At 41.6% G+C, this 23,349-nt stretch overlaps 1 protein-coding gene across 20 annotated transcripts; it reads left to right on the top strand.

Moving 5' to 3' along the window:
• The first annotated feature begins 663 nt into the window (after positions 1–663).
• On the top strand, positions 664–21,806 carry LOC131228072 (transcription termination factor MTERF8, chloroplastic-like). 20 transcript variants are annotated; one of them, XR_009162708.1, is made up of 5 exons: positions 8,991–9,522; positions 11,060–11,107; positions 12,161–12,247; positions 19,797–19,950; positions 21,513–21,806. XR_009162708.1 is itself a non-coding variant. In XM_058223902.1 (4 exons), exon 1 carries the CDS (start codon positions 979–981, stop codon positions 2,113–2,115), a length of 1,137 nt encoding a protein of 378 aa, XP_058079885.1. In that variant the 5' UTR covers positions 669–978; the 3' UTR covers positions 2,116–2,264; positions 2,319–2,484; positions 19,797–19,950; positions 21,513–21,806. The 20 variants fall into 20 exon arrangements, 3 of the variants coding, with proteins under 3 accessions (XP_058079885.1, XP_058079886.1, XP_058079884.1); XR_009162718.1 differs by lacking the exons at positions 8,991–9,522; positions 12,161–12,247 and adding an exon at positions 664–855 and having other exon boundaries at positions 19,830–19,950; XR_009162709.1 differs by lacking the exons at positions 8,991–9,522; positions 12,161–12,247 and adding an exon at positions 664–855.
• The last annotated feature ends 1,543 nt before the right edge of the window (positions 21,807–23,349 follow it).

Genomic DNA, 23,349 nt, shown 5'->3' with positions numbered 1-23,349 from the left:
ATACATTCATGCTCAAACAGTGTGATGGATGCTACGCCGGCAGTTAGAAATCACTGAGAAACTGCGCACGCAGTATACAAACAATTCAAACTAAATCTAAACCGTCCAAATTATGAACACAAAATTACTGGACTCGAATTCAGTGGTGATTACTGCACCTCTCAGGTAGTTGCTGATTGGTGCCCCTTGGGCCACCATGATGAATGTGTTTTATCCACCGTCCATCCATTTTGCCAGCTCATTTTAGGGCATGGGATAAAAAATGAGGCAGAACCAAATATCAGGTGGACTACACCACAGGAAACAGTGTTTATTAAACGACCATCATTAGAAACTTCCTGGGGCCCACTGTAACGTTCATTTGCCATATAACCTGTTGATTAGGTCACATAGACAAGGATGAAGGGGAAAAACAAACATCAGCTTATAAAAAAACTCGCGGATAGTTTTTAATGGTCAGCGATCAATCAAGACTGTTCCGTGGTGTGGTCCACCTGAGATTTGGTTCTGTCTGGCTTTAGGGCTGATGAATTAAAATGAAATGGAAAAATGAATAGATGGTATGGATAAAACACATTAATCATGGTGGGGCCCACAGAGCACTGGTTAGTTCGAATGTCGGTACCACGGATAGGTCAACAAAGCTTTTGACTGTAGTTATCTTGAGTTACAATTTCTAAGTGCGGGTGTATCATCATAAGCAGCCAGAGTATCAAATAACTCTGCTTTTCCTTCAGCTTCTTTCCTTGAGAGCTCTGAGAGGTCAGAGCTCGACGAAGCTCTTGTAGAAGCTGCAGCCACAGGGATTCTTCATCGCTACCACTCATTCAGTATAAAAAAGAAAAATCGAAACTTGTAAGTTTTCATCTAAGCCCTTCATTTCCCACTCTCTCTCTCTCTCTCTCTCTCTCTCTCTCTCTCTCTCTCTCTCTCTCTCTTCAGCAAAAAAATAAAAAATAACAAAGGAAGAAGAAGAAAATGTTCCATTTCCTTTATTACAAAAAACTCCTACAAATCAACATACAAACACTCCAAATCCAATCCCTACAAAACCCATTTCTAAAATCCTATTGCCAAACAAACCCACCTTCTTCTCTCTTGCAATACCTCCAAAAATCACTTGGGTTCTCTCCAGAAGAGGCTCTAACAGCCTCCAAACGTCTCAAACATAAGACCCCGAAAAACCCAGATGCTGTCCTCACATTCCTTAAATCACAGGGATTCTCAAAAACCCACATCAAATCCATCATCAATAGAATACCACAACTTCTCTCGGCCATGCCCGAGTCCAGCTTAAGGCCCAAGATCCAATTCTTCAAAGAGAAGGGCCTTTCCGAATCTGATGTGGTGGGCCTCATCGTTGCGAAACCCAACATCTTGACCGCCAGCCTTGAAAAGCGTTTAAAACCGTTCTTCTATTTCCTCCACAGCCTTTTGGGTGCGGACAGAGTCGTGATCGATTCACTCAAGCAGCCGCGGTTCGGATTTGATCAGTACAAAATGGTGTCCAATTTGACCATTTTGCAGAACTGCGGCGTCCCAAATCATCACGTTTTGAAATTTCTTGTGAAAGAACCGGCAGTGTTGGCTGCAGACTCCGCTCGGTTTAATGAGGCTGTGAAGATGGTTCAGGAAATGGGGTTCGATTCATCAACCCGTTTGTTCATGGAAGCAGTCCGTGTGATTCTGAAACTGAGCCGTCCGGTGTGGGACATGAAATTCAAGGTCTATAGGAGTTTCGGATGGTCAGATAAGGAGATATTGTCAGCTTTCCGTAGGCATCCGATCTGCATTATGCTATCGGAGGAGAAGATTAGGAGGGGGTTGGATTTCTTTATGAAGGAGTTGGATTGGAGTCCTTCTTACAGTGCATCCTACGCGGCCCTTCTCCTCCTTAACTTGGAGAAGAGGATCTTGCCCAGGCATAGGCTTCTGCAGTTTTTGGCATCGAAGGGCCTGATTAGGAAGTATAAGAAGTTAGGATGGAGTTTTGTGATGGGTGAGGAGAAGTTCATGGAGAAGTACGTGATGAAGTACCGGACAGAGGTTCCAGAGATATTGGAGATTTATGAGGGCATGATCGGGTCAAAGGGACTCGATATCAAGGATGGATGAGAGTGTGAAGTGTTGGTACGTGTGTGTATGCATGTGGCCAATGTGACCTTTAGATAGTCTCCTGGTTTTTCCTCCACATTGCAATGTTGTTGCACAAGATAAGATACAAGTGTGAAATTTTGAAATGAAATCGTCAAAATATGAGGGTGGTTTCTCTTGGTGTGATCTGCAAAATCCAAATGTTAGATGGCAATATGTACCAGCCTTTGGAAGCAAGAAAACACGCGAAAAAATTTCATCAAAATGTTTTACTCCTGTTCATCGATAATCTGATTTGTCGCCGGCAATCCTTAGCCTAACGGCATCTCCCTTTATCTCCAAGACAATTTGTCAAAAATGTGTTTGCACTCAACTGAAGTTTTTCATGAGGTTTGGAAGTTGTAGTATTTTGTTTGTGAAACTGCATCATTTTTGCTCTTGAGGATTTTGGCTCTATTGCATTTTACTTGATTAGGAATCGAAATTGCAACTTTTTATTTGTCTTCATGTTAAGGTTTTGCTAACCTTCACGTCTGGGTTAAGTGGGTAAAGAAGGTGCTCATTGATGTGGATCATCCATTAGAACGGCCACCTTTCGGAGAGGCTACAGCCTCGAAACCAAATTCATTTGATGGCCCATTGATCGGACAGTCAAAAACTGTAATTTTGCCTAAATTTGTATTTACCATCTGAATAATTGACATTTTCACAACTCAGCTCAGGGTTACCTTGATCATGGGTTGCTTCGGTACGTAGTACAGGAACAACAACATGATACAATACTTCCTCCAATACTTGGTGCACTAGTGGGGCTGTACATCGAGCCGAGTCGAGTCGAGGTGGGTCAGGCTTGGCTTGACTCATCCGTGCTATCCTTGAGCCTACCATTGGAGCTTGGCTTGTTTGCCAAACCTTTCGAGTCGAGCTCGCAGTGAGCTAGTGGATCGAGTTGAGTCGAGCCTGCTCCCAACCCAGCACCCAACTCAACCCAACAACCCGACCCAACCTGCACCCGACTCAACTCCCAAATCAAATATTCAATATATATATAACAAGAGAGAGGGAGGAGGTCGGGCGCGGCAGGTTGGGTAAGAAAGGGACGGATGGGTAGGTTAGGGTTTAAGTTTTGATTTTATTTTATTTTTAAATATATATTTGAGTTGAGCTGAGATCGAGCTATGAGTTGAGCCGAGTTGAGTCGAGTCAAGACCCACTATGATCGAACTCAGCTTGTTTTCAAAACGAGCTAGGTCATATGAAGCTTGGCTCGCCTCGAGTCATCATTCAAACCGAGCCAAGCCGAGCTAAATCGAGCCAAGCCAAGCGAGCTTTTCAAGCTAGCTTGGCTCGTGTACATCCCTATGCACTAGGCATTTGGTCATGTGGGTTGTTCTACTACATGATACTAAGTATAATTAGTATTGTTATATATCCAAAACTACATCGTAATTGATATAGTCATTAAAAAATATTGTAATTTACATATGAAATGATGTATGTTATTATTATAAATATGGCATGTGAATATCGTATGTGCCAATTACAAAAATCAAAGAATAAATGTTTGTATTCAAAATTATCATCGTCGTCATCATCTAAGCCTTATCCCAATTAATTGGGGTTGGCTACATGAATCCTATTCTACCATTCCACTCTATCAAGGGTCAGATCTTCAGTTAGACCATAGGTCATCAAGTCTTTTCTTACTACATCCCTCCACATCCCTTTGGGCCTTCCCCTTGCCCTTTTAGAGCCTTCAGCTTGTACCATCTCACTCCTAACTAGTGCAGTTTTTCGTCTCCCCTGCACATGACTAAACCATCTAAGGCTACTTTCCCTCATCTCATTAGCTATTGCCTATTCGTACTACTCCTAAGTTCCCTCGAATGCATTCATTTCTAATTTTATATTTTCTCATCTTGCCAATCAACCATCTCAATATCTTCATTTCAGCTACACATCCTATGAACATGTTGTCCTTTAATTGCCTGACATTTTGTCCCATAAAGCATGGCTGGTCTTATAGCTATCCCATAAAATTCCCCTTTCAGTTTTAGTGGTATACGACAATCATATAAAACTCAAGAGGCATATTTCGATTCCTTCCACCCAGCTCGAATTCTATGGGCAGCATCCTTTTCAATATCTCCACTCGCATGAATTATTGACTGAAGGTATCAAAAGTGTTCATTTTAGAAAACTTCTTGGTCATCAATTGAACCTTTTACTTGTTTTCACTCCTATTATTATCAAATTGCAGTTCATATACTTTGTCTGACTAGTTTTTTATCATTTAGATTCTAAAGTATCCCTCCATAAATCTAGCTTCGTGTTTACACCCTCCCTCGTCTTGCCAATCAATTATGCCATCCACAAACAACATACGCCATGAGATCTTGTCGTACAAATGCCTCATTAACTTGTCCGTAACCAATGCAAAAAGGTATGAGTTCAATGCTGACCCTGATGTAAGCCTACAGCAGTTTCAAACTTACTTGTCTCTCCACTAGTTTCATCACATTTGTTACTGCTCCCCCATACATGTCCATGAGAATGTCAATATATCCTCTCAGGCTCATTTATTTCCCAACACCCACTAAATTAACTTTCTAGGGACCCTAGTGTCTACTTTGTCTAAGCCAACTAAGGCCATGTGGAGACCCTTCCTCCTCTCCCCATATTTCTCCATTCCTATAATCAATAAATTTAAAATACTAAAGAACATTCAAAATAACATTCAAAATATAAATCTAAAATACAAATTAAATAACAATAAAAGTGTAAATCATAAGTTCAGGTCAGTAAAACTAGTGATCCATATCATAAGTGTCCAAAAATCTGGATCACAAGATTTAGAATGGAAAAGGTAAGGAGATTGATTTAGGTATTGGTTCAATGAGCCCATAGGTGATGATTTTTGAAGGTTAATAAAGCCCTTTTATGCCTTCTTGGTTTTACTCGTGGGACTGAATGTTTAAGATTTTTCTATAGGAATTTGCCACCATTACTAGCCATTTGTTGCTCGCAGCTTGTGCCTCAACATATGGTAGTATGCCCCGCTGTGGATTCTAGAGTTAATCGCCCTGCCACTAGTATGATTCTATATAGATAGATGCCACTTTGATAATTTAGGCTGTGTTTGGATGCGCTATTAAAATTGAATTGCAACAAGGAGTTTGATAAACTGTAAATGACCCCATTCTTTTCTTACAAATTAATCTTGTTGGGCTAGACTCTAAATTGCAATCGCAATTAATGTAACTGCAATTTATGGGGCCTCATTATTGTTTTGTTACATAGTTTTAAAACTCAGTGACTCAACTTGAAATGCAGCCGAGTCAACTCAATTCAACTCAATGAGCTTTCAAGCCGAGTCACCATGAAACTCGCTGGTGAGCTTGCACCCGATAATCCTTCGCTGGGTGAGTGCTTTTCAGCATAAAAAGTGGACGATGGAATGTGAGCTCAACTTCTCCTGCCAACAACCCATGCACTTCATCTTTGAACATGTATGTCAATTTTTTGTATTCACAACCTATTAATAGCTATTATAACTCAAATGTTTTTATTAATTTAATCAGTAAATATCAAGTTGAGTCGAGTTGACCTGACCCAGCTGGACATTGGGTTGAGTTTTCGCATTTTTGAACTATGGTTATTTCCTCTTGCTTGAACTTGAATGTTCCCATTTTGATTCATTTGTGCATACTTAGACATGAGATGGGAATTAGATAAGTGATTCAGTTCCACTCTCAGCGTACATGGAAGCCCTTGCTAGGTACCCGAAAAGTGCTAAAAGAGAGTGATATTTTGAGATTGAGAAAGTTCTATTTTTTGTTATACAATTTCTCTCTTCTTTTGTTTGCCAATTACTGCTTGAAATTTGCCAACATTAACATGTAATCCAGTAGTAGTATTCAACTTCGTCTAGAGCAAGGTATCCGTAATGGTAACGGTAGCCGTTATGGCGGTGGCTACCATTACCTTTACGATATGGGCTATAACAGCTGTTATTGCTCCTGTAACCGCTGTTACAGTCTTTTCTTTTTCCATGAAAAAAACTCAAAAAACCTGTATTGGCCGTAATGGCGGTGGCTACCATTACCTTTAGTATACGGGCTATAACAGCTGTTATTGCTCATGTAACCACTGTTACAGTCTTTTCTTTTTCCTTGAAAAAAAACTTAAAAAACCTGTATCGGCCTCGTAATGGACCGTTACGGGGCCGTTATGGCCTTTACGAGGGGCGTAACGGGGGCTGTAACAGCATTCCGGGTCACTTTTTTCGTAACAGTCATTACAGAACGGTTGCCACCGTTACCTTTACGTAATGGTCTTTATGGGTAAGTAATGGTTGCTACAACACCTTGGTCTAGACATATTGCTTTTTTTTTTCCTTGTGAAACATAGTCTAGATGTGTTCGCTGCGTAGATCTACATTTTCTTCCATAGTCTATATATGCTGGTATGTGGAGGAGTTTTGCCTGACAAGATGCACTAAACAATCCTTCCATCTTTGTTATAGCTGTTAAGTTGGCCAAAATTCTTTAAATAAAACCTCACTTGTTTGTAGATCTTCTTTTCTTTCTTTATTTTTATCCAAACTTGTGTGTAGATCTGCATTTTCTTGTTACTCTTAACAGTTTTTAAATGTATATGACCTTTAATTCAATTTTTTTTTAAAAAAAAAAAAAAAGAAAAAGAAAAAGAAAAAGAAAAAAAGCCTCTAACCGTTCCATTTTCATGAAGTTGTTTGCAGAAGAACAGCTGTGGTCTCTTCTATGAGGAAATTCGAAGGCTTTGGGATGATCTGATCCATCAACTGATATTTGGGCCTGATCTAGTACTTTTCCTTCATCATGCATTTTGCAGACAGGAGCATTTAGTGCAAACTGTGCTGTTAAATATGGATGGTCAGATTGGGCATCTAGGCTTATGATATCTCCATCAAAGGGACTCACCATAGAAAACAGCATCTAGCCATTGATAAATAGCATAATACAAGTGTGGTCCACTTGATGAGTGGATATGTCTGATTTCTGCATATGGTGATCCTTGTGATGAGGCCAGCCTATTGGGTAGATTGGATGTGGCACAAGCTCTAAAGGTTGGAAGTTATCCAGTGGGTGGACTGTAACTTATAGTCCAATGGTTTGGACTAAACTAGGATGGGTAATGTTACTTAGGGTTTTATTTATACAATGGCCCTAAATTCTGACAAAATTAAGGTTTTGGCCTCAGTTCCTGTAACTCCTTTTTTTTTTTTTTTTTTTTTTGATTTTTAATTTTTGATTTTTTTTAATAACAAAGAGGTCCTTCTGTTAGCTGCTGGAACGTATGTGATAGCTTGTTTTGGAAGTTGAAAAACCATTTGAAAAAAGAAAGAGACAGCGGCTCTCATTAAATGTGGATCGGGTTCACTCCATAGGAGATCTGATCAGTTCATTTCATTTATGACATCCTGAGACCTCATGAGATGTTGATTTCATCTTGATCCGAGTCCTATGTGGCCCCCAATTGGAGATGATGATGGCCTTCCTTTCTGAGCTTCTTTTTTTTTTTTCTCCAGCGTAGTTGACTCCTGATGTTTTTTTTTTTTTTTTAAATAAATAAATAAATTTGGGGCCATGTCTTGAAATTAATTATCCTTTTGAATGGTTGAAGTAGATTTTAGCAAGAAATCTTGGTGGGCCCCACAAAATCAGTTTGAAGGGCGCGGATTGGATACTGACAAGGTCAGTAGCCAAATCGCTACTGAAGTGACGTCACCAAGCTCTGTGGACCCCACCATGATGCATGTGTTATATCCATACCGTCCAACCATTTATAGAGATAGATTTATGGCATTGCAAAGAGAACGGGATAGATCTAAAGTTCAAACGGACCCCACCATAGAAAATAGTGGGGACAGTGACATCCACCGTTCAAAACTTCTTAGGGGCCGCAGTAGTTTCCAATCAAGCTGATTTTTATTTTATTTTTTCACTTCATCCATCTCTATGTTAACTTATGAATAGGTTGGATCTCAAAAATACATCACGGTGGGTCCTATAAATGTTTCAACGGTGGGTGTGACTGTTCCCACGGTTTTCTGTGGTGGGTCTACTTGAAATTTAGATCTATTTCATTCTCCTTATAATGCCATAAAATGATCTTAAAAAATGGTTGGACGGTATGGATACAACACACGCATCATGGTGGGGTCCACAGAGCTTGGTGACGTCACTTCAGTAGCGATTTGGCTACTGACCTTGTCAGTATCCAATCCGCGCCCTAGTTTGAAAGCGTATTATGTGGGGCCAAGACCGAAGCTTGGACCCCATTTGAGTTTTTTTTTTTTTCAATTTTTTTTGAGAGGGGACCACCATCGCAAAAGGCCAATGGATGTTGCTGCTACCTCCATGCGACCCAGTCCATTCAGATTTCCGCGTGTTTCTGGCTACATTCTCTCCAATCTATCATAATTTCGGCGACATTTTCAATTATTTTCTAGTGATAGGACCCCCAACCATTCTGAAAGTTTGAACGGTTGGAAGGTGGTCGTGCGGGGCTACCACATCAAGTTATCTTTGATGAGTCAGATCTTAGGATCCCAACGAACGGTCTGCATTCAAAAGAGAAGGAAAAACAACGACAATCCATCAAATGGCATTTTGCGAGCCACTTATCCAACGAACGGTCTGAATTTGTCATTCCTTTCAATGCAGAGTTAGGTAAGCTAAATCTCGATCATGGCCATCCATCGTATTTAAAACAGGAATTTATACATGCATTTTTTTTGTTGGTAATGATCAGGCATGTTTCGGTAATTACCATATGTTCAAGCTGTGGGGGGCCCACCTGTGATGTATATATGGAATCCAAGCCTCTCTCCTCATGGGCCCACTGTAATGTTTGTTTGCCATCCAACCTGTTGATTAGGTCACATAGACAAGGATGAAGGGGAAAAATAAACATCAGCTTATTAAAAAAAACTCTCAGGTAGTTTTTAATGGTCGGCGATCAATCACTACTGTTTCGTGGTGTGGTCCACCTGAGATTTGGGTCTGCCTGGCTTTTGGGCTGATGAATTAAAATGAACTGGAAAAATGGATAGATAGCATGGATGAAACACATTAATCATGGTGGGGCCCACAGAGCACTGGCTAGTACGAATGTCGGTACCCAGGATAGTTCAACAAATCTTAAGACTGTAACTTACCAAAACGGTGGGCTCCACATTTTAGTCGACTTATTTTGAGTTACAATTTCTAAGTGCCGGCGTATCATCGTAAGCAGCCAGAGTATCAAATAACTCTCCTTTTGCTTCAGCTTCTTTCCTTGAGAGCTCTGAGAGGTCAGAGCTCGACGAAGCTCTTGTAGAAGCTGCAGCCACAGGGATTCTTCATCGCTACCACTCATTCAGTACAAAAAAGAAAATCAAAACTTGTAAGTTTTCATCTAAGCACCCAATTTCCCATTCCTTTTTTTTTTTTTTCTCAAGTAAAAAAGAAGAAGAAGAAGAAGAAAATGTTCAATTTCCTTTATTACAAAAAAATCCTCCAAATCAACATACAAACACTCCAAGTCCAATCCCTACAAAACCCATTTCTAAAATCTATTGCCAAACAAACCCACCTTCTTCTCTCTTGCGATACCTCTAAAAATCACTTGGGTTCTCTCCAGAAGAGGCTCTAACAGCCTCCAAACGTCTCAAACATAAGAACCCGAAAAACCCAGATGCTGTCCTCACATTCCTCAAATCACAGGGATTCTCAAAAACCCACATCAAATCCATCATCAATAGAATACCACAACTTCTCTCGGCCATGCCCGAGTCCAACTTAAGGCCCAAGATCAAATTCTTCAAAGAGAAGGGCCTTTCTGAATCTGATGTGGTGGGCCTCATCGTTGCGAAACCCAACATCTTGACCACCAGCCTCAAAAAGCATTTAAAACCGTTCTTCAATTTCCTCCACAGCCTTTTGGGTGCCGACGGAGCCGTGATTCATTCACTCAAGCGGTCGTGGTGGTTCGGATTTAATCTGGACAAAATGGTCCCCAATTTGACAAATTTGCGGAACTGTGGCATCCCAAATCATCACATTTTGAAATTGCTTGCGAAACAACCGACAATGTTTACTGCAAACTCTGCTCGGTTCAATGAGGCTGTGAAGATGGTTCAGGAAATGGGGTTCAATTCATCAACCCGTTTGTTCCTGGAAGCAGTCCGTGTGATTGCGAATCTGAGCCATCCAGTGTGGGACATGAAATTCAAGGTCTATAGGAGTTTCAGGCGGTCAGATAAGGAGATATCGTCGGCTTTCCGTAAGCACCCGATCTGCATTATGCTATCGGAGGAGAAGATTAGGAGGGGGTTGGATTTCTTCATGAAGGAGTTGGATTGGAGTCCTTACATTGCAGGCTACTCAAACCTTCTCTTCCTTAACTCGGAGAAGAGGGTCCTGCCCAGGCATAGGCTTCTGCAGTTTTTGGCAATGAAGGGCCTCATTAGTAAGAATAAGAAGTTAGCAGGGAGTTTTATAATAGTTGAGAAGCAGTTCATGGAGAAGTACGTGATGAAATACCGGAGAGAGGTTCCAGAGATATTGGAGATTTATGAGAGAATGATCGGGTCAAAGGGACTTGATATCAAGGATGGATGAGAGTTTGAGGTGTTGGTACGTGTGTGTATGCGTGTGACCAGTGTGACCTTTGGATAGTCTCCTGGTTGTTCCTCCACATTGCAATATTGTCACACAAGATAAGGATAAAATGTGAAAATTTGAAATGAAATCGTCAAAATATGAGGGTGGTTTCTCTTGGTGTGATCTGCAAAATCCAAATGTTAGATAGCAATATGTACCGGCCTTTGGAAGCAAGAAAACACGAGAAAAAATTTCATCAAAATGTGTTACTCCTGTTCATCAATAATCTGATTTGTCGCTGGCGATCCATAGCCTAATGGCGTCTCCCTTATCTCCAGGGCAATTTGTCGAACATGTGTGTGCACTCAACTGAAGTTTTTCACGAGGTATGGCAGTTGTAGTGTTTTGTTTGTGAATTGCATCATTTTTGTTCTTGAAGATTTTGGCTCTATTGCATTTTACTTGTTTAGGAATCGAAATTTCAACTTTTTATTTGCGCTCAAGTTAAGGTTTTGTTAACCTTCACCTCTGGGTTTAGTGGGTAAAGAAGGTGCTCTTTGATGTGGATCATCCATTAGAACGACCACCTTTCAGAGAGGCTACGGCCCAGAAACCACATTCATTTGATGGCCCATTTATCGGACAGTCAAAAACTGTAATCTTGCCTAAAATTGTATTGACCATCTGGATAATTGACATTTTCACAACTCAGATCAGGTTTACCTTGATCATGGGTTGCTTCAGTACATAGTACAGGACCAGCAACATGATACAATACTTCCTCCAATACATGGTGCACTCGGCTTTGATCATGTGGGTTGTTCCACTACATGCTACTAAGTATAATTAGTATTGTTATATTTCCAAAACTGACATCGTAATTTATATCGTCATTAAAAAAATTGTAATTTACATATGAAATCATATATGTTATTATTATAAATATGGCATGCGAATATCATTTGTGCCTATTATAAAAATCAAAGAATAAATGTTTGTATTCAGAATCATCATCATTGTCACTCATCTAAGCCTTATCCCAATTAATTGGGATCGGCTACATGAATTCTATTCTGCCTTCCACTCTATTGAGGGTCAGAACTTCAGTTAGACCATAGGTCATCAAGTCTTTTCTTACTACCTCCACCCACATTCTTTTGGGCCTTCCCCTTGCCCTTTTAGAGCCTTCAACTTGTACCATCTTACTCCTAATCGGTGCGGTTCTTCGTCTCTGTTGCACATGACCAAACCATCTAAGTATACTTTCTGTCATCACATTAGCTATTTCTACTACTCCTAAGTTCCCTCGAATGCATTCATTTTTAATTTTATCTTTCCTCATCTTGCCATCCATCCATCTCAATATCTTCATTTCAGCTACACATCCTATGAACATGTTGTCCTTTAATTGCCTGACATTCTGTCCTATAAATCTCCAGAGGCATATCTCCATTTCTTCCACCCAGCTTGAATTCTATGGGAAACATCCTTTTCAATCTCTCCACTCTCATGAATTATTGATCAAGGTATCGAAAGTGTTCATTCTGGAAAACTTCTTGGTCAGCAATTGTAATTATTACTTGTTTTCTATCCTATTATTATCACATGGCAATCCCTATATTTTGTCCAACTAATTTTAAATCCTTTAGATTCTAAAGCAGCCTTCCATAAATCTAGCTTTGTGTTCACACCCTCCCTTATCTTGCCAATCAACTGTCATCGACAAACAACATACACCATGGGATCTCTTCCTATGAATGCCTCATTAACTTATCCATGACCAATGCAAAAAAGGTACGAGTTCAATGCTGACCCTAGTGTATGCCTGCAATAGTTATGAGCTCACTTATCTTTCCACTAGTGTCATTGCATTTGTTACTGCTCCCCTGTACATATCTGTGACAATTTCAATATATCCTCCGAGGCTCCTTTCTTTCCCAACACCCACCAGATTAGCTCTTTAGCAATGTCGTCAGAAGTGATTGCATAATCAATTCCATTTTTTCATATATATATATATATATATATATATATATATATATAGAAAAAAGAAAAGAAAAGAAAGAAGTTGTGTGATCGCTTATGCGATTGTGCGATCGCAAGCGATCAGGCATAAGCAATCGCACAGGATTGCTTATGCCATTTGACAGCATTGTTGGGGACCCTATTATTGTATACTTTGTCCAAACCAACGAAGGCCATGTGGAGACCCTTCCTCCTCTCCCTCTATTTCTCCATTCCTATGTTTAACATAAATATATATATATATATATATATATATATATATATATATATATATATATATATATATATATTTGAAAGATAACTTGTATTAAAAGGAAACAAAAAGAAACAAGGGAGGACCGCTGAGATAGCAGAACCACCTAATCCTCAAGAAAAGTCAAATCTACATTAAGCCCATCCCTATGGGAAACCCATTCAACAATCGAGCATTTAACAAAAGAAGATAGAAAGTGGGAAGGCTTCGCATTGTTCCGGAAACACCGATTGTTTCTTTCACTACAAACAGCCCACCAAATCGCCAAGATAGCCATATGCCAGACCCGAGTAGCTGGTTTGCCTAGTCTGATGCCGTGCCAGGCTTTGAGAAGCGTGTCAACGTCTTTAGGGAAGCACCAAGAAACCTTGAAACAAGATAGGATGGCTATCCAAATAGAATAAGCAAGCAAACAGTGGATGAGTAAGTGATCCACCGATTCTTCCAAAGATAGACAACAAATACAAAAGTTCGGGAGGATCATTCCTTTTTTTTCTAAGGTTATCCAGAGTGAGAATTCTTTTGTTCCCAGTTAGCCATCCAAAAACCTGTATCTTAGGAGGAACATCGTATTTCCAAATGAAGTGAGAGCATTGAGGGGGGGTTGTACCGTGGGAGGCTGAAAGTTGGTTGAAAAACGACCTGACCATGAAGCAGGATGACTTCTCTGCTTTCCAGATAATATTGTCCTCTCGCGTCGAGTTAGGGAAACCGTGCTGGATGCAATCCATAAGCGCCACAAAATCGCTGACCTCCCAGTCCGTTAGATTTCTTCTGCATTGAATACTCCAGACAACGTTGTTTGCTTGTAAGGAGTAGTTTGCGGCAATCGAGCTATTTTTGTCAATAGCCACCTGAAATATGGAGGGAAATTTGTCCTTCAACGGGGCTTCTCCTATCCAGGTATCCAACCAGAATCGGACGCAATCCCCCTTACCAATTTCGAAACCAATCCCACGGCTAAGCTCATCTTTTAAATGGATGATGCCTTTCCATATAGCGGAGGCCCTGTACAGGGAAGAGTCACTCATCCACTAACCTCCATAAGAACATCCGTATTTACCTTTGATGATTTTGTTCCATAAACTATCCTTTTCAGTGGCAAGTCTCTAGATCCATTTCCCTAATAGGGCCTTGTTCATTAATTTTAGGTCTTTAATGCCAGTACCTCCGTCCTTAAACTGTTTACAGACTTGCTTCCACTCCAGGAGATTGAATTTCCTATTATCATCTGCACCACGCCATAGAAAATTATGTCTGAGGGTATCGATCTCCTTAAGGATCACCGAAGGGCATCGAAACAGAGACATGAAATAAACAGGAAGATTAGAATGCCCAGCTTTAATCAGCATGAGTCAGCCACCAATGGAGAGGTAACAAGATTTCCACCCAGCCAGATGATGGTGAAACCTCTAAATAACTTTGTCCCACTGATTTTTTTTTTTTGGGTAAACCGACACAAAGAGGGAGACCCACGAAAGAAGTCGGGAAAGAACCCGTAGAACATTCCATTAAATCTGCCAACACTCTGACCTCCTAGTTATCCAGATTGACCCCATATAATTTGGATTTGAGTATGTTCACCTTCAGCCCTGCAACTACTTCAAAACACCTAACAACTGTCCGCAAATTGGCTACAGATTCTGCCTTTGCTTCAGAAAAAATGAGAATATCATCCGCATACTGAACATGGGAGATCGGATCTTGAATACCTTTCATTTGAATACCCCTTAGAATGCCTTCCATCTGACCTTTATGCAGCATCGCGGAAAGGGCCTCGGCTATGATGAGGAAAAGATAGGGAGAAAGAGGATCTCCTTGTTTGATTCCACACAAACTTTTGAAGAATCCTTTTGGGGATCCGTTTAAAAGAACTGAAAAGTGAGCCGAGCTGACGCATTCCTCTATCAATTTCCTCTAGGTCTCCCCGAAACTCATACGCTTCATCAGATATAAGAGGAATTCCCATTCAACGTGATCATAGGCCTTCTTCATGTCCAAGTTGCAGAAAATGAATTTCTTCTTCGAACGGTGGTAGTAGTCCAGGCATTCGTTTGCGATGAGAGCTCCGTCAATTATCTGTCTACCCAGGATGAAGGCGCATTGATTAGGAGCAATGATCGAACCGATTACCTTCTGCAACCTATTAGCAAGGACCTTGGCCAAGATTTTATACAGGCTACCAAAGACGCTAATGGGCCTGAATTCCTTAAATTCAGAGGCACCCGAAAACTTAGGAATTAACGCTATGAAAGTTGCCCCGATATTCCTTGATAGTCTTCCTCTGTGGTAGAATTCGTTTATAAAATCCATCACCTCATCTTGAAGGAGGTCCCAAAAACTCTGGAAAAACTGAATAGGGTACCCATCTGGACCGGGGGCCTTATCGCCATGTAAGTCCATAACTGCCTTTTTAACTTCTTCCAGGGAGAAAGACAATTCCAGGGAGGTAGCATCATCTTTATTGATGTACTGGAAAGGAAGGTTGTCCAGGCGTGGTCTGGACCATCCCTCGCTTTGAAGGAGACACTGAAAATAGCGGATAGCTTCTCCAATAATCGTTTCTCTGTCCTCAATCCGGGTGCCATTTGAAGTTATGCTATTAATACGATTAACCCTTGCGTGTATACTTGCTACACTGTGAAAGTACCTCGTGTTCCTGTCGCCTTCCTTGATCCATTTTGCCCGAGCTTTTTGTTTCGACGAGATCTCTTCTAGAAAGACTTTTGTTGAAAGGGCTTGAATCAGTTGAATTCTGCTCGCTAGGGTCTCTTTAGTTACGGGGCTGCATTCAGCGTTGGAATCGATCTTCTGGAGCTCCAAAAGGATGGAAGCCATCTCTACTTCCGATCTTTGACGTTCCTCTTTTGACCATTGCTTTAGTTTACCTTTTAGCAATTTTAATTTGGAGCAGAGTCTGTAACCCACAAAACCAGTAGGCTTCATCTCCTTCCACCACTCGATCACCATGGATTGAATCCTGCAAAATGGAGCCAAGAAATGTCAAATCGGAACGGCTTCGGACCCCATTCCTCCTCCTCGGCCGATAGGATAATAGGCCAATGGTTAGATGTAGTCCTGGGAAGGATCGACTGAGAGGAGTAGGGCATGAGGTCCAGCCAGTCGGGAGAAATAAGGAAGCAGTCCAGCCTGGACAAGATCGGGTTCAGTCTCCCCTTTGTCCACGGGAAGCGGGAGCCTAGAAGGGGAAGGTCGAGGAGGCAGTTGCTGTCGATCCAGTCGGAGAAAGCGAGCATATGAGGCTTCAATTTGTTCCCAAACGATTTCTCTCCCATGAATCTGATAGTGTTAAAATCTCCCGCGAAGCACTTTGGACTGCTGAAGCTCCAACAGACTGAAGATAATTCTTTCCAGCAATCGTCCCTCAAGTTGTTGTCGGTAGGCCCATATACTGAACAGATGAGGAAATCCTCCGCCATGACGTTGTTTCTCGGGATAGCTGTAACTGAGAAATTACCGACAAAACTACTTAGGAGGGTCCAAATCGAAGACCTCCAAGCAATTAGAATGCCCCCTGAGCTGCTCGAAGCTTCCTTACACACCCATTTGGCATCCGCGGCCTTCCAGATCAATCTCATCAAACGGTCGTCGAACACTTTCACTTTGGTTTCCTGAAGGTAGATTATTTGGGGGTTGCTTCTGCTACGGGAATTCTTAATAAGTCTTTTTTTTTTTTTTTTTGCTTGGACCCCACCCCCCGCACGTTCCATGAGACCATCTTCATGAGACAACTCCCCTTCCCCGCAGTCCCTGTAGATTGTCCTCATTCAAGATTCTAAGGTTGCTTCCTGAGGGTATGTCTTTTCACTTGAGATCCCTGTTTCGTCCCACCTTTGAGGTTCTTGACTTGGGGGTTCTGTTGGGATCCAACGGTCTGCCACTATTCTCCACACACTGGAATAGGGTGATAAAGTCTTCTGGGCAGTCACTGAAAGATAAACCGAGCAATCTGCCAATGTGACCCATAGCATCACGAATCCATCTTTTCCTCTGGATCTTCTTGCTCAAGACAACCCTCTGCTCGTCCACTATCAGTTTAATTTTGGGATTCCCTTCTTTGATCTATAATGGTTCGGTGATAATGAAGTTAGCGGTTGAAGAGTCATGAAAAAGAGGCAGGAGGTTGAGGTCCGATCCCTCAAAGGTTGAAGAATAGTGATCAGATTTGGGGGATGCTGAGGGAGATGGGGAATGTGAGGAGAAGGACAGGTCGTCGTCAAACAACTGGGCTTCAGAAGGGGCGTCGAAGGGAATCAGTTGCAGATGTGGGCTTGAGACTTCTTGCAAGGCTGGTTCCATGAGACTGTTATTGCTTCGAAGAGTCGCTTCAGAATCATAGGCTGAGACTGCAGAATGGTTAGGGATGAAATCCTTCGGAAGAGGGACAGGTGTTCGGTTTAGATCGAGGGATGAAGAGACGGGATTTGTGGACGAAGCAATTCCCGAAGGAGCAGCCGAAGGAGAAACCGAGCCTATCCCTCTCACCACAACAGGAGTATGTAAAAGGGGAGGTTCAGATCCGAGCCTGAGAGGTGGTAACGTGGTGGGCAGAGGAGACCTGCCATAAGTGTGCTCTGACGCACCCAGACCATCCATCCTATCGATGAGAGAGAGAGGGGTAACACGTGTCTCCTTTTCCTTGCCGTTGACATCATCCTAGGTACGGACAACCGCCTGTAAAGCACCACGTATGTGTCTCGAGCCGGACGACCTAACAAGTGAGTCGTCACGAGGTCGAGAAACACACGGGAGCGCGCCATGTGGAGGATTGAATGCCGGAATCGAGGCATCGCAATTAAGGATACCACCTACCTCACTGAAATTATTCGATGCACCGCGGGTGCACCAAAAACGAACATCATCTCCTTCCCTAGCGAGTCCAGAGATTGGCTCTGACGGATGAGAAGGCGCCTTGCTTCGCCAAAGATCTCCCCAGCACGGAAGGGGGGAATTTAGACCTTCCCTTTGAATCGGAAGCTCGATCGTCCTATCTTCCACGAGGATTGAAATTGAAGATGGAATGGGTAAGCCTTTTCTTCTTCTAATACGAAATCTTATCACCCCCATTTCCACCCCTCGCTTAGTCTTCAGATCGAGCTCCAGAAAGGATCCCAAGCGCGAGGCAGTTGTGATGAAGAACTCTTCATTCCACAGTTCAAGAGGGACTCCCCAAACGAGGATCCACATGTCCTCAGATCCAAACACAGAGAAATCATTCCATGGAATGACACCCCTAACGAGACCATCCCGGTGAATCGACCCCGCCATGAGCAATGCCTCCAGATTAACTCCCAGGTCACCTTTGACCCATACCTCGTTGTAACCAATGGGACGCAAGCTGTAGGATCCGGCCTGAATGTTTGTGTATTCATCAATCCAGTCGTTCACTTGAGAGATGGTGGCAATCTCACTGGTCAAGATCACCACCGTGTCCTTCAGGATCTCCTTGGCTCGGAGAAGATCATCGAGAGGAATGCAAATGGAAAAAGGGAGTTCCCTATCAATATCGGAAGGGGAAACCGCACCCTCTGAGGTCGGAGCAGGCGGGGCTGTTGACTGTCGCTTGCGATGAGATGGTCTTACCAGCGCATCTCGGTAAGAAGTGGAGTGAGGAGCAGGGGTTGTACCCACCGACCCCTTCTTGTGGAAGACTGGGACTGTAGGGGCCGGTCCCTTCTTCCTCATGTTTCTCTTTGGTCCAAATCTAGTGTGCTGCACGAGTAGCTTTTCTCCCCTGAAGCTTTCCCCATGTAACATCGAAACAACACGCGACAACTCTTCCTCAGAGCTCATCCTGATAAGGGTGAAGCCCTTGTATTGTCCAGTACTTTTGTCTCTAGGCATAATCACTTCCATGACCGCCCCTGCCCTCCCAAAGACTCTTTCCAAATTCAGTGGGAACCATCCATGTGGGTATCCCTTTACAAAGAGAGTTGGGAAGGAATCGTATCTGTGGTGCTTCTGAATCCAATCCCGCGATTTTCCTCCCACTTGAGTCCGGTCGTCATCTAGCTTGCCTTTTTTGCTCACATCGTCTGTTGTAACAACCTGTTCGGCCTGTTCTTCATCAAGCAGCAGATTGAATCTACCATCTTTTGCTTGGGATTCGTTGTTGTCGACGTCGTCTGCGTCAACACTCATCAGTTTCGCCGTCATCGACGTCGTCTGCTTTTTTCATATTTCAGTTAAAATACTAATTATAAACTCTTTCAAAATACAACTCTAAAATACAAATTAAAGAACAATGAAATTGTAAATCATAAGTTCAGGTCATTAGAACTAGTGATCCATATCATAAATGACCAAAAATCTGGATCACATGATTTAGAGCAGAGAAGTTAAGGAGATTGATTTTGGTATTGGTTAAATCATCCCATAGCTGATGATTTTTGGTGAAGGTTAATAAAGCCCTTTTATGCCTTCTTGGTTTTACTTGTGGGACTGAATGTTTAAGATTTTTTCTTACGGAATTTGCCACCATTACTAGCCATTGTTGCTCACATCTTATGCCTCAACACATGGTAATATACACTGTTCATCCAATACACCCCACTGTGGATTCTAGACTCAATCGGCATGCCACTGGTATGAATCTATATAGATAGATGCCAATTTGATTATTTTGGCTGCGTTTGGATGCACAATTGAATTGACTTACAACAAGGAGTTCAATAAACTGGAAATGACCGCATTGCTTAGGAATTAATATTGTTGGGCTAGAGTTGGAATTGCAATTGCAATTCGTGGGGCCTCATATAGTTTTGTTATTTCTACAGTTCTAAAACTCTGTGACTCAACTTGAAACGCAGCGGAGTCAACTCAATGAGATTTCAAGCTGAATCACCATGAAACTGGCTGGCGAGCTCACATTCGATAGTCCCTCGCTGGGTGATTCCTTCTCAGCGTAAAATGTAAAGGGCAAAATGTGAGGTAACTGCTTTTGCCAAACAACCCTTGTGCTTCATCTTTGACCAAGTATGTGAATTTTTACATTCACAACCTATTAAATAGCTATTATAACTTAAATGTTCTTATTAATTTAAGTTGAGTTGAGTCGACCTGACCTGGCTGGACATTGAGTCGAGTTTTTGCCCTTTTGAACTATGGTTATTTCCTCTTGCTTGAACTCGAACGTTCCTTTTCAATTCATTTGTGCATCCTTAGATATGTGATGTGAATTAGGTAAGTGATTCAGTTCCATTGTCGGTTCCTGTCGGATGTGGAAGCTCTTGCTAGATACCCAAAAGTTGCTAAAAGAGAAGGTGATATTTTGAGATTGAGAGAGTTCTAGCTTTTGTAATGTAACGTCTCTCCTCTTGTTTGTTAATTACTGCTTGAAATTTGCCACTGTTAACATGTAATCCTGTAACAGTATTGAACTTTGGTTAGTCCAAAGTAAGGTATTCTGTAACGGCGATGGTGGCCGTAATGGCTATCATCGTTACCTTTATGATACGGGTTGTAACGGCCATCATGGCTCCCATAACAGCTGTTACAGTCTTTTTTTCTAATTATTGAAAAAATCTGAAAACCTGTATATGGCCTCGTAATGGATCATTACAGGGGCTGTAACGGTTGTTACAGGTCAGTTTTTCATAACGACTGTTATGGTGGTTGTGACCCTGTAACATGTAACGGTTGCCACCCTTACTTTTACACAAGGCCTTTTACGACCCAGTAATGGCTGCTATGATTTTTTATTTTTTATTTTATTTTTATATATATATATATATATATATATATATATATATATATATATATATATATATATATATAAACAGTCCTGATCAGGGTGTGCCCATAAAGGCCATTATGAGGCTGTAAAGGCCTTGATGTGATGTGTTGTGAAGGTAACGATAGCAACTGTTGACGGTATGGGGTCATAATGGTCATAACAGCTGTTATGGAAAAAATGACATGTAACCGCCGTTAACGACCCGTTACACCACCTGTGAAAGCCGTAAGAGCCTTGTAATGGTCTAGTACATCACAAACACAAATTTTTTGATTATTTTTTTTTTCAACATTATGGGGCAGATACAAGTTTTTTGGGGTTCTTTTTTTTCACTAAAAAAAGAGACCATAACGGCTATCATAGGGACTGTAACAGCCATTATGACCTGTATTGTAAAGATAATGATGACGACTATTATGGCCACCGTTGCCATTACGGAATACTTGGTCTTGATATATTGCATCCTTAAAGAATTAATTAATATACACATGCCTTCTTGGATAGTCTATATAAGCTGGTATCTGGAGGAGTTTTGCCCAACAAGATGGGCTAAACAATCCTTCCATCTTTGTTATAGCTGTTAAGTTGGCCAAAATTCTTTAAATAAAACCTCATTTGTTTGTAGTTCTTTTCTTTCTTGCGTGTAGATCTGCATTTTCTTGTTACTCTTAACAGTTTTTAAGTGTATGACCTTTTATTCGATTTTTTTTTTTTTTTAAAAAAAAAACTGCCTCTAACCGTTCCATTTTCATGTAAGTTGTTTCCAGAAGAACATCTGTGGTCTCTTCTATGAGGAAATTCGAGGGCTTTGGGATGATCTGATCCGTCAAATGACAATTGGGCCAATCTAGTACTATTCCTTCGTCGTGCATTTTGCAGACAGGAACATTTAGTGTGAACTGATCTGTTAAATATGGATGGTCAGATTGAGCATTTGGGCTTATGGTATCTCCTTCAAAGGGCCTCACTGTAGAAAAAAGCATCTAGCCATTTATATATAGCATAATACAAGTGTGGTCCACTTGATGAGTGGATGTGTCTGATTTCTGCACATGTTGATCCTTGTGAGGAGGCCAACCTATTGGGCGGATTGGATGTGGCCCAACAATGAAAGGTTGTAAGTTATCCACTGGGTGGACTGGTACTCATGGTCCAACGAGTTGGACGAAATGCTCTAAGTGCTTTCTGAGCACTTATAACTTGTGGTGCTCCTAGATGTGTTGGTTCTCATGGACAATCCAATCGGATCGATCTGAACCTTCCATTAGGTTCATAACACATTTCATGCACCACCATGTAAAAATTGCACTGATTGGATGATCCAATCCCTCCTTTATTTGTCCCCCTTTTTTTGTATCCATCCTTTTTCAAAATCATGGATGGATGGTTACTACTGCCTAACAAAAGCACTCCATGATGATCCTTAGAAATAGATGGATCAAATTGTTAATTGTACCTATTTTTGAAAAGATGATCCTGATCGTCCGTACTAAACAACATTGATCAAACGGTTGTAATTACCGTTCATTCAAACTGTGTGAGGCCAACAAGATGTGCGAATGCTCTTCAACACATCCATTTGGTGGGCCCCTATTTTGAGCCTAGATGTAGATCCAATCCATTCATCAGGTGCGCCACAGCAAGATGAAGGGACCCAAAAGCCAGTCCAAAACTTAGGTGGGCCACAGCAAGTAAATATATATAGCTTTTTTAAGGTCGGATTGTACATTGCTGCATGTGGTGTGTTGCACCTGAGTATTGGATTGGGATGATTCTTGGCATGTACGGTGAACTTGGGGAGTCTCACCAGATTCACGGTTTGGATTCCACATAAGCATCATGGTAGGCCCCACACAACTCTAACGTTCGAAGGCGTGATCATTCCCTATTTATGTATCTTATAATCATTTTGTTTTATTATGGATTGCATGAGCCTTATGCCATTGTATCCGCCCAAAGATCCAGTGGACAGGATTTTTTAAGACAGCTCTTATTTTCCGCATGGCCCACTTAGGGTGGGATCCACCTCTAAGCATGGCCAAACTATCACCCAATGAATTCACTTAAGCCCCACCATGGGGCCCACATTAATGTATATGTTGTATATCCACATTGTCTATCCGTTTTGCCAATTAATTTTAGGGCATAGTTCCAAAATTGAAGCAGATACAAATCTCAGGTGAACCACACCACAGGAAACAGTGGTCATTGAATGTCCACCATTAAGAACTTCATAGGATCCATCTTGATATTTATTTTCCACCCAACCTGTTGATAAGGTCACACAGACTTTTGTGACCCCCAAGAAGTTTTTAACGGTGGGAATTCAATCCCTACTTTGTGGTCCACCTGAGATTTGTATTTACTTCATTTTTTGGACCATGCCCAAAAATGAGTTGGCAAAATTGATGGACGGCATGGATAACAAAACACATATTGAGGTGGGCCCTACGGCCAGTGCCGCACCAACCTGGCTGGATTGGGTCACACCAAATGCATTCTTAAACTTTCAATCTGTAGCCTTAAGATAGAAGTCTGAGGAGAAGCACAAAGCTACGGTTGCATTCAGCTGAAAATGCATCCTAATAATTAAC

The sequence above is a fragment of the Magnolia sinica genome, chromosome 15 (assembly GCF_029962835.1).
Source record: "Magnolia sinica isolate HGM2019 chromosome 15, MsV1, whole genome shotgun sequence".
Taxonomy (NCBI): Eukaryota; Viridiplantae; Streptophyta; class Magnoliopsida; order Magnoliales; family Magnoliaceae; genus Magnolia; species Magnolia sinica.
Note: the sequence above shows the minus strand (reverse complement) of the source record. Positions and strands in the feature narration are given on the sequence as shown.

Excerpts from the sequence above, each read along its gene's own strand:
- LOC131228072 (XM_058223902.1), top strand. The coding sequence starts at position 979 with ATGTTCCATTTCCTTTATTACAAAAAACTCCTACAAATCAACATACAA.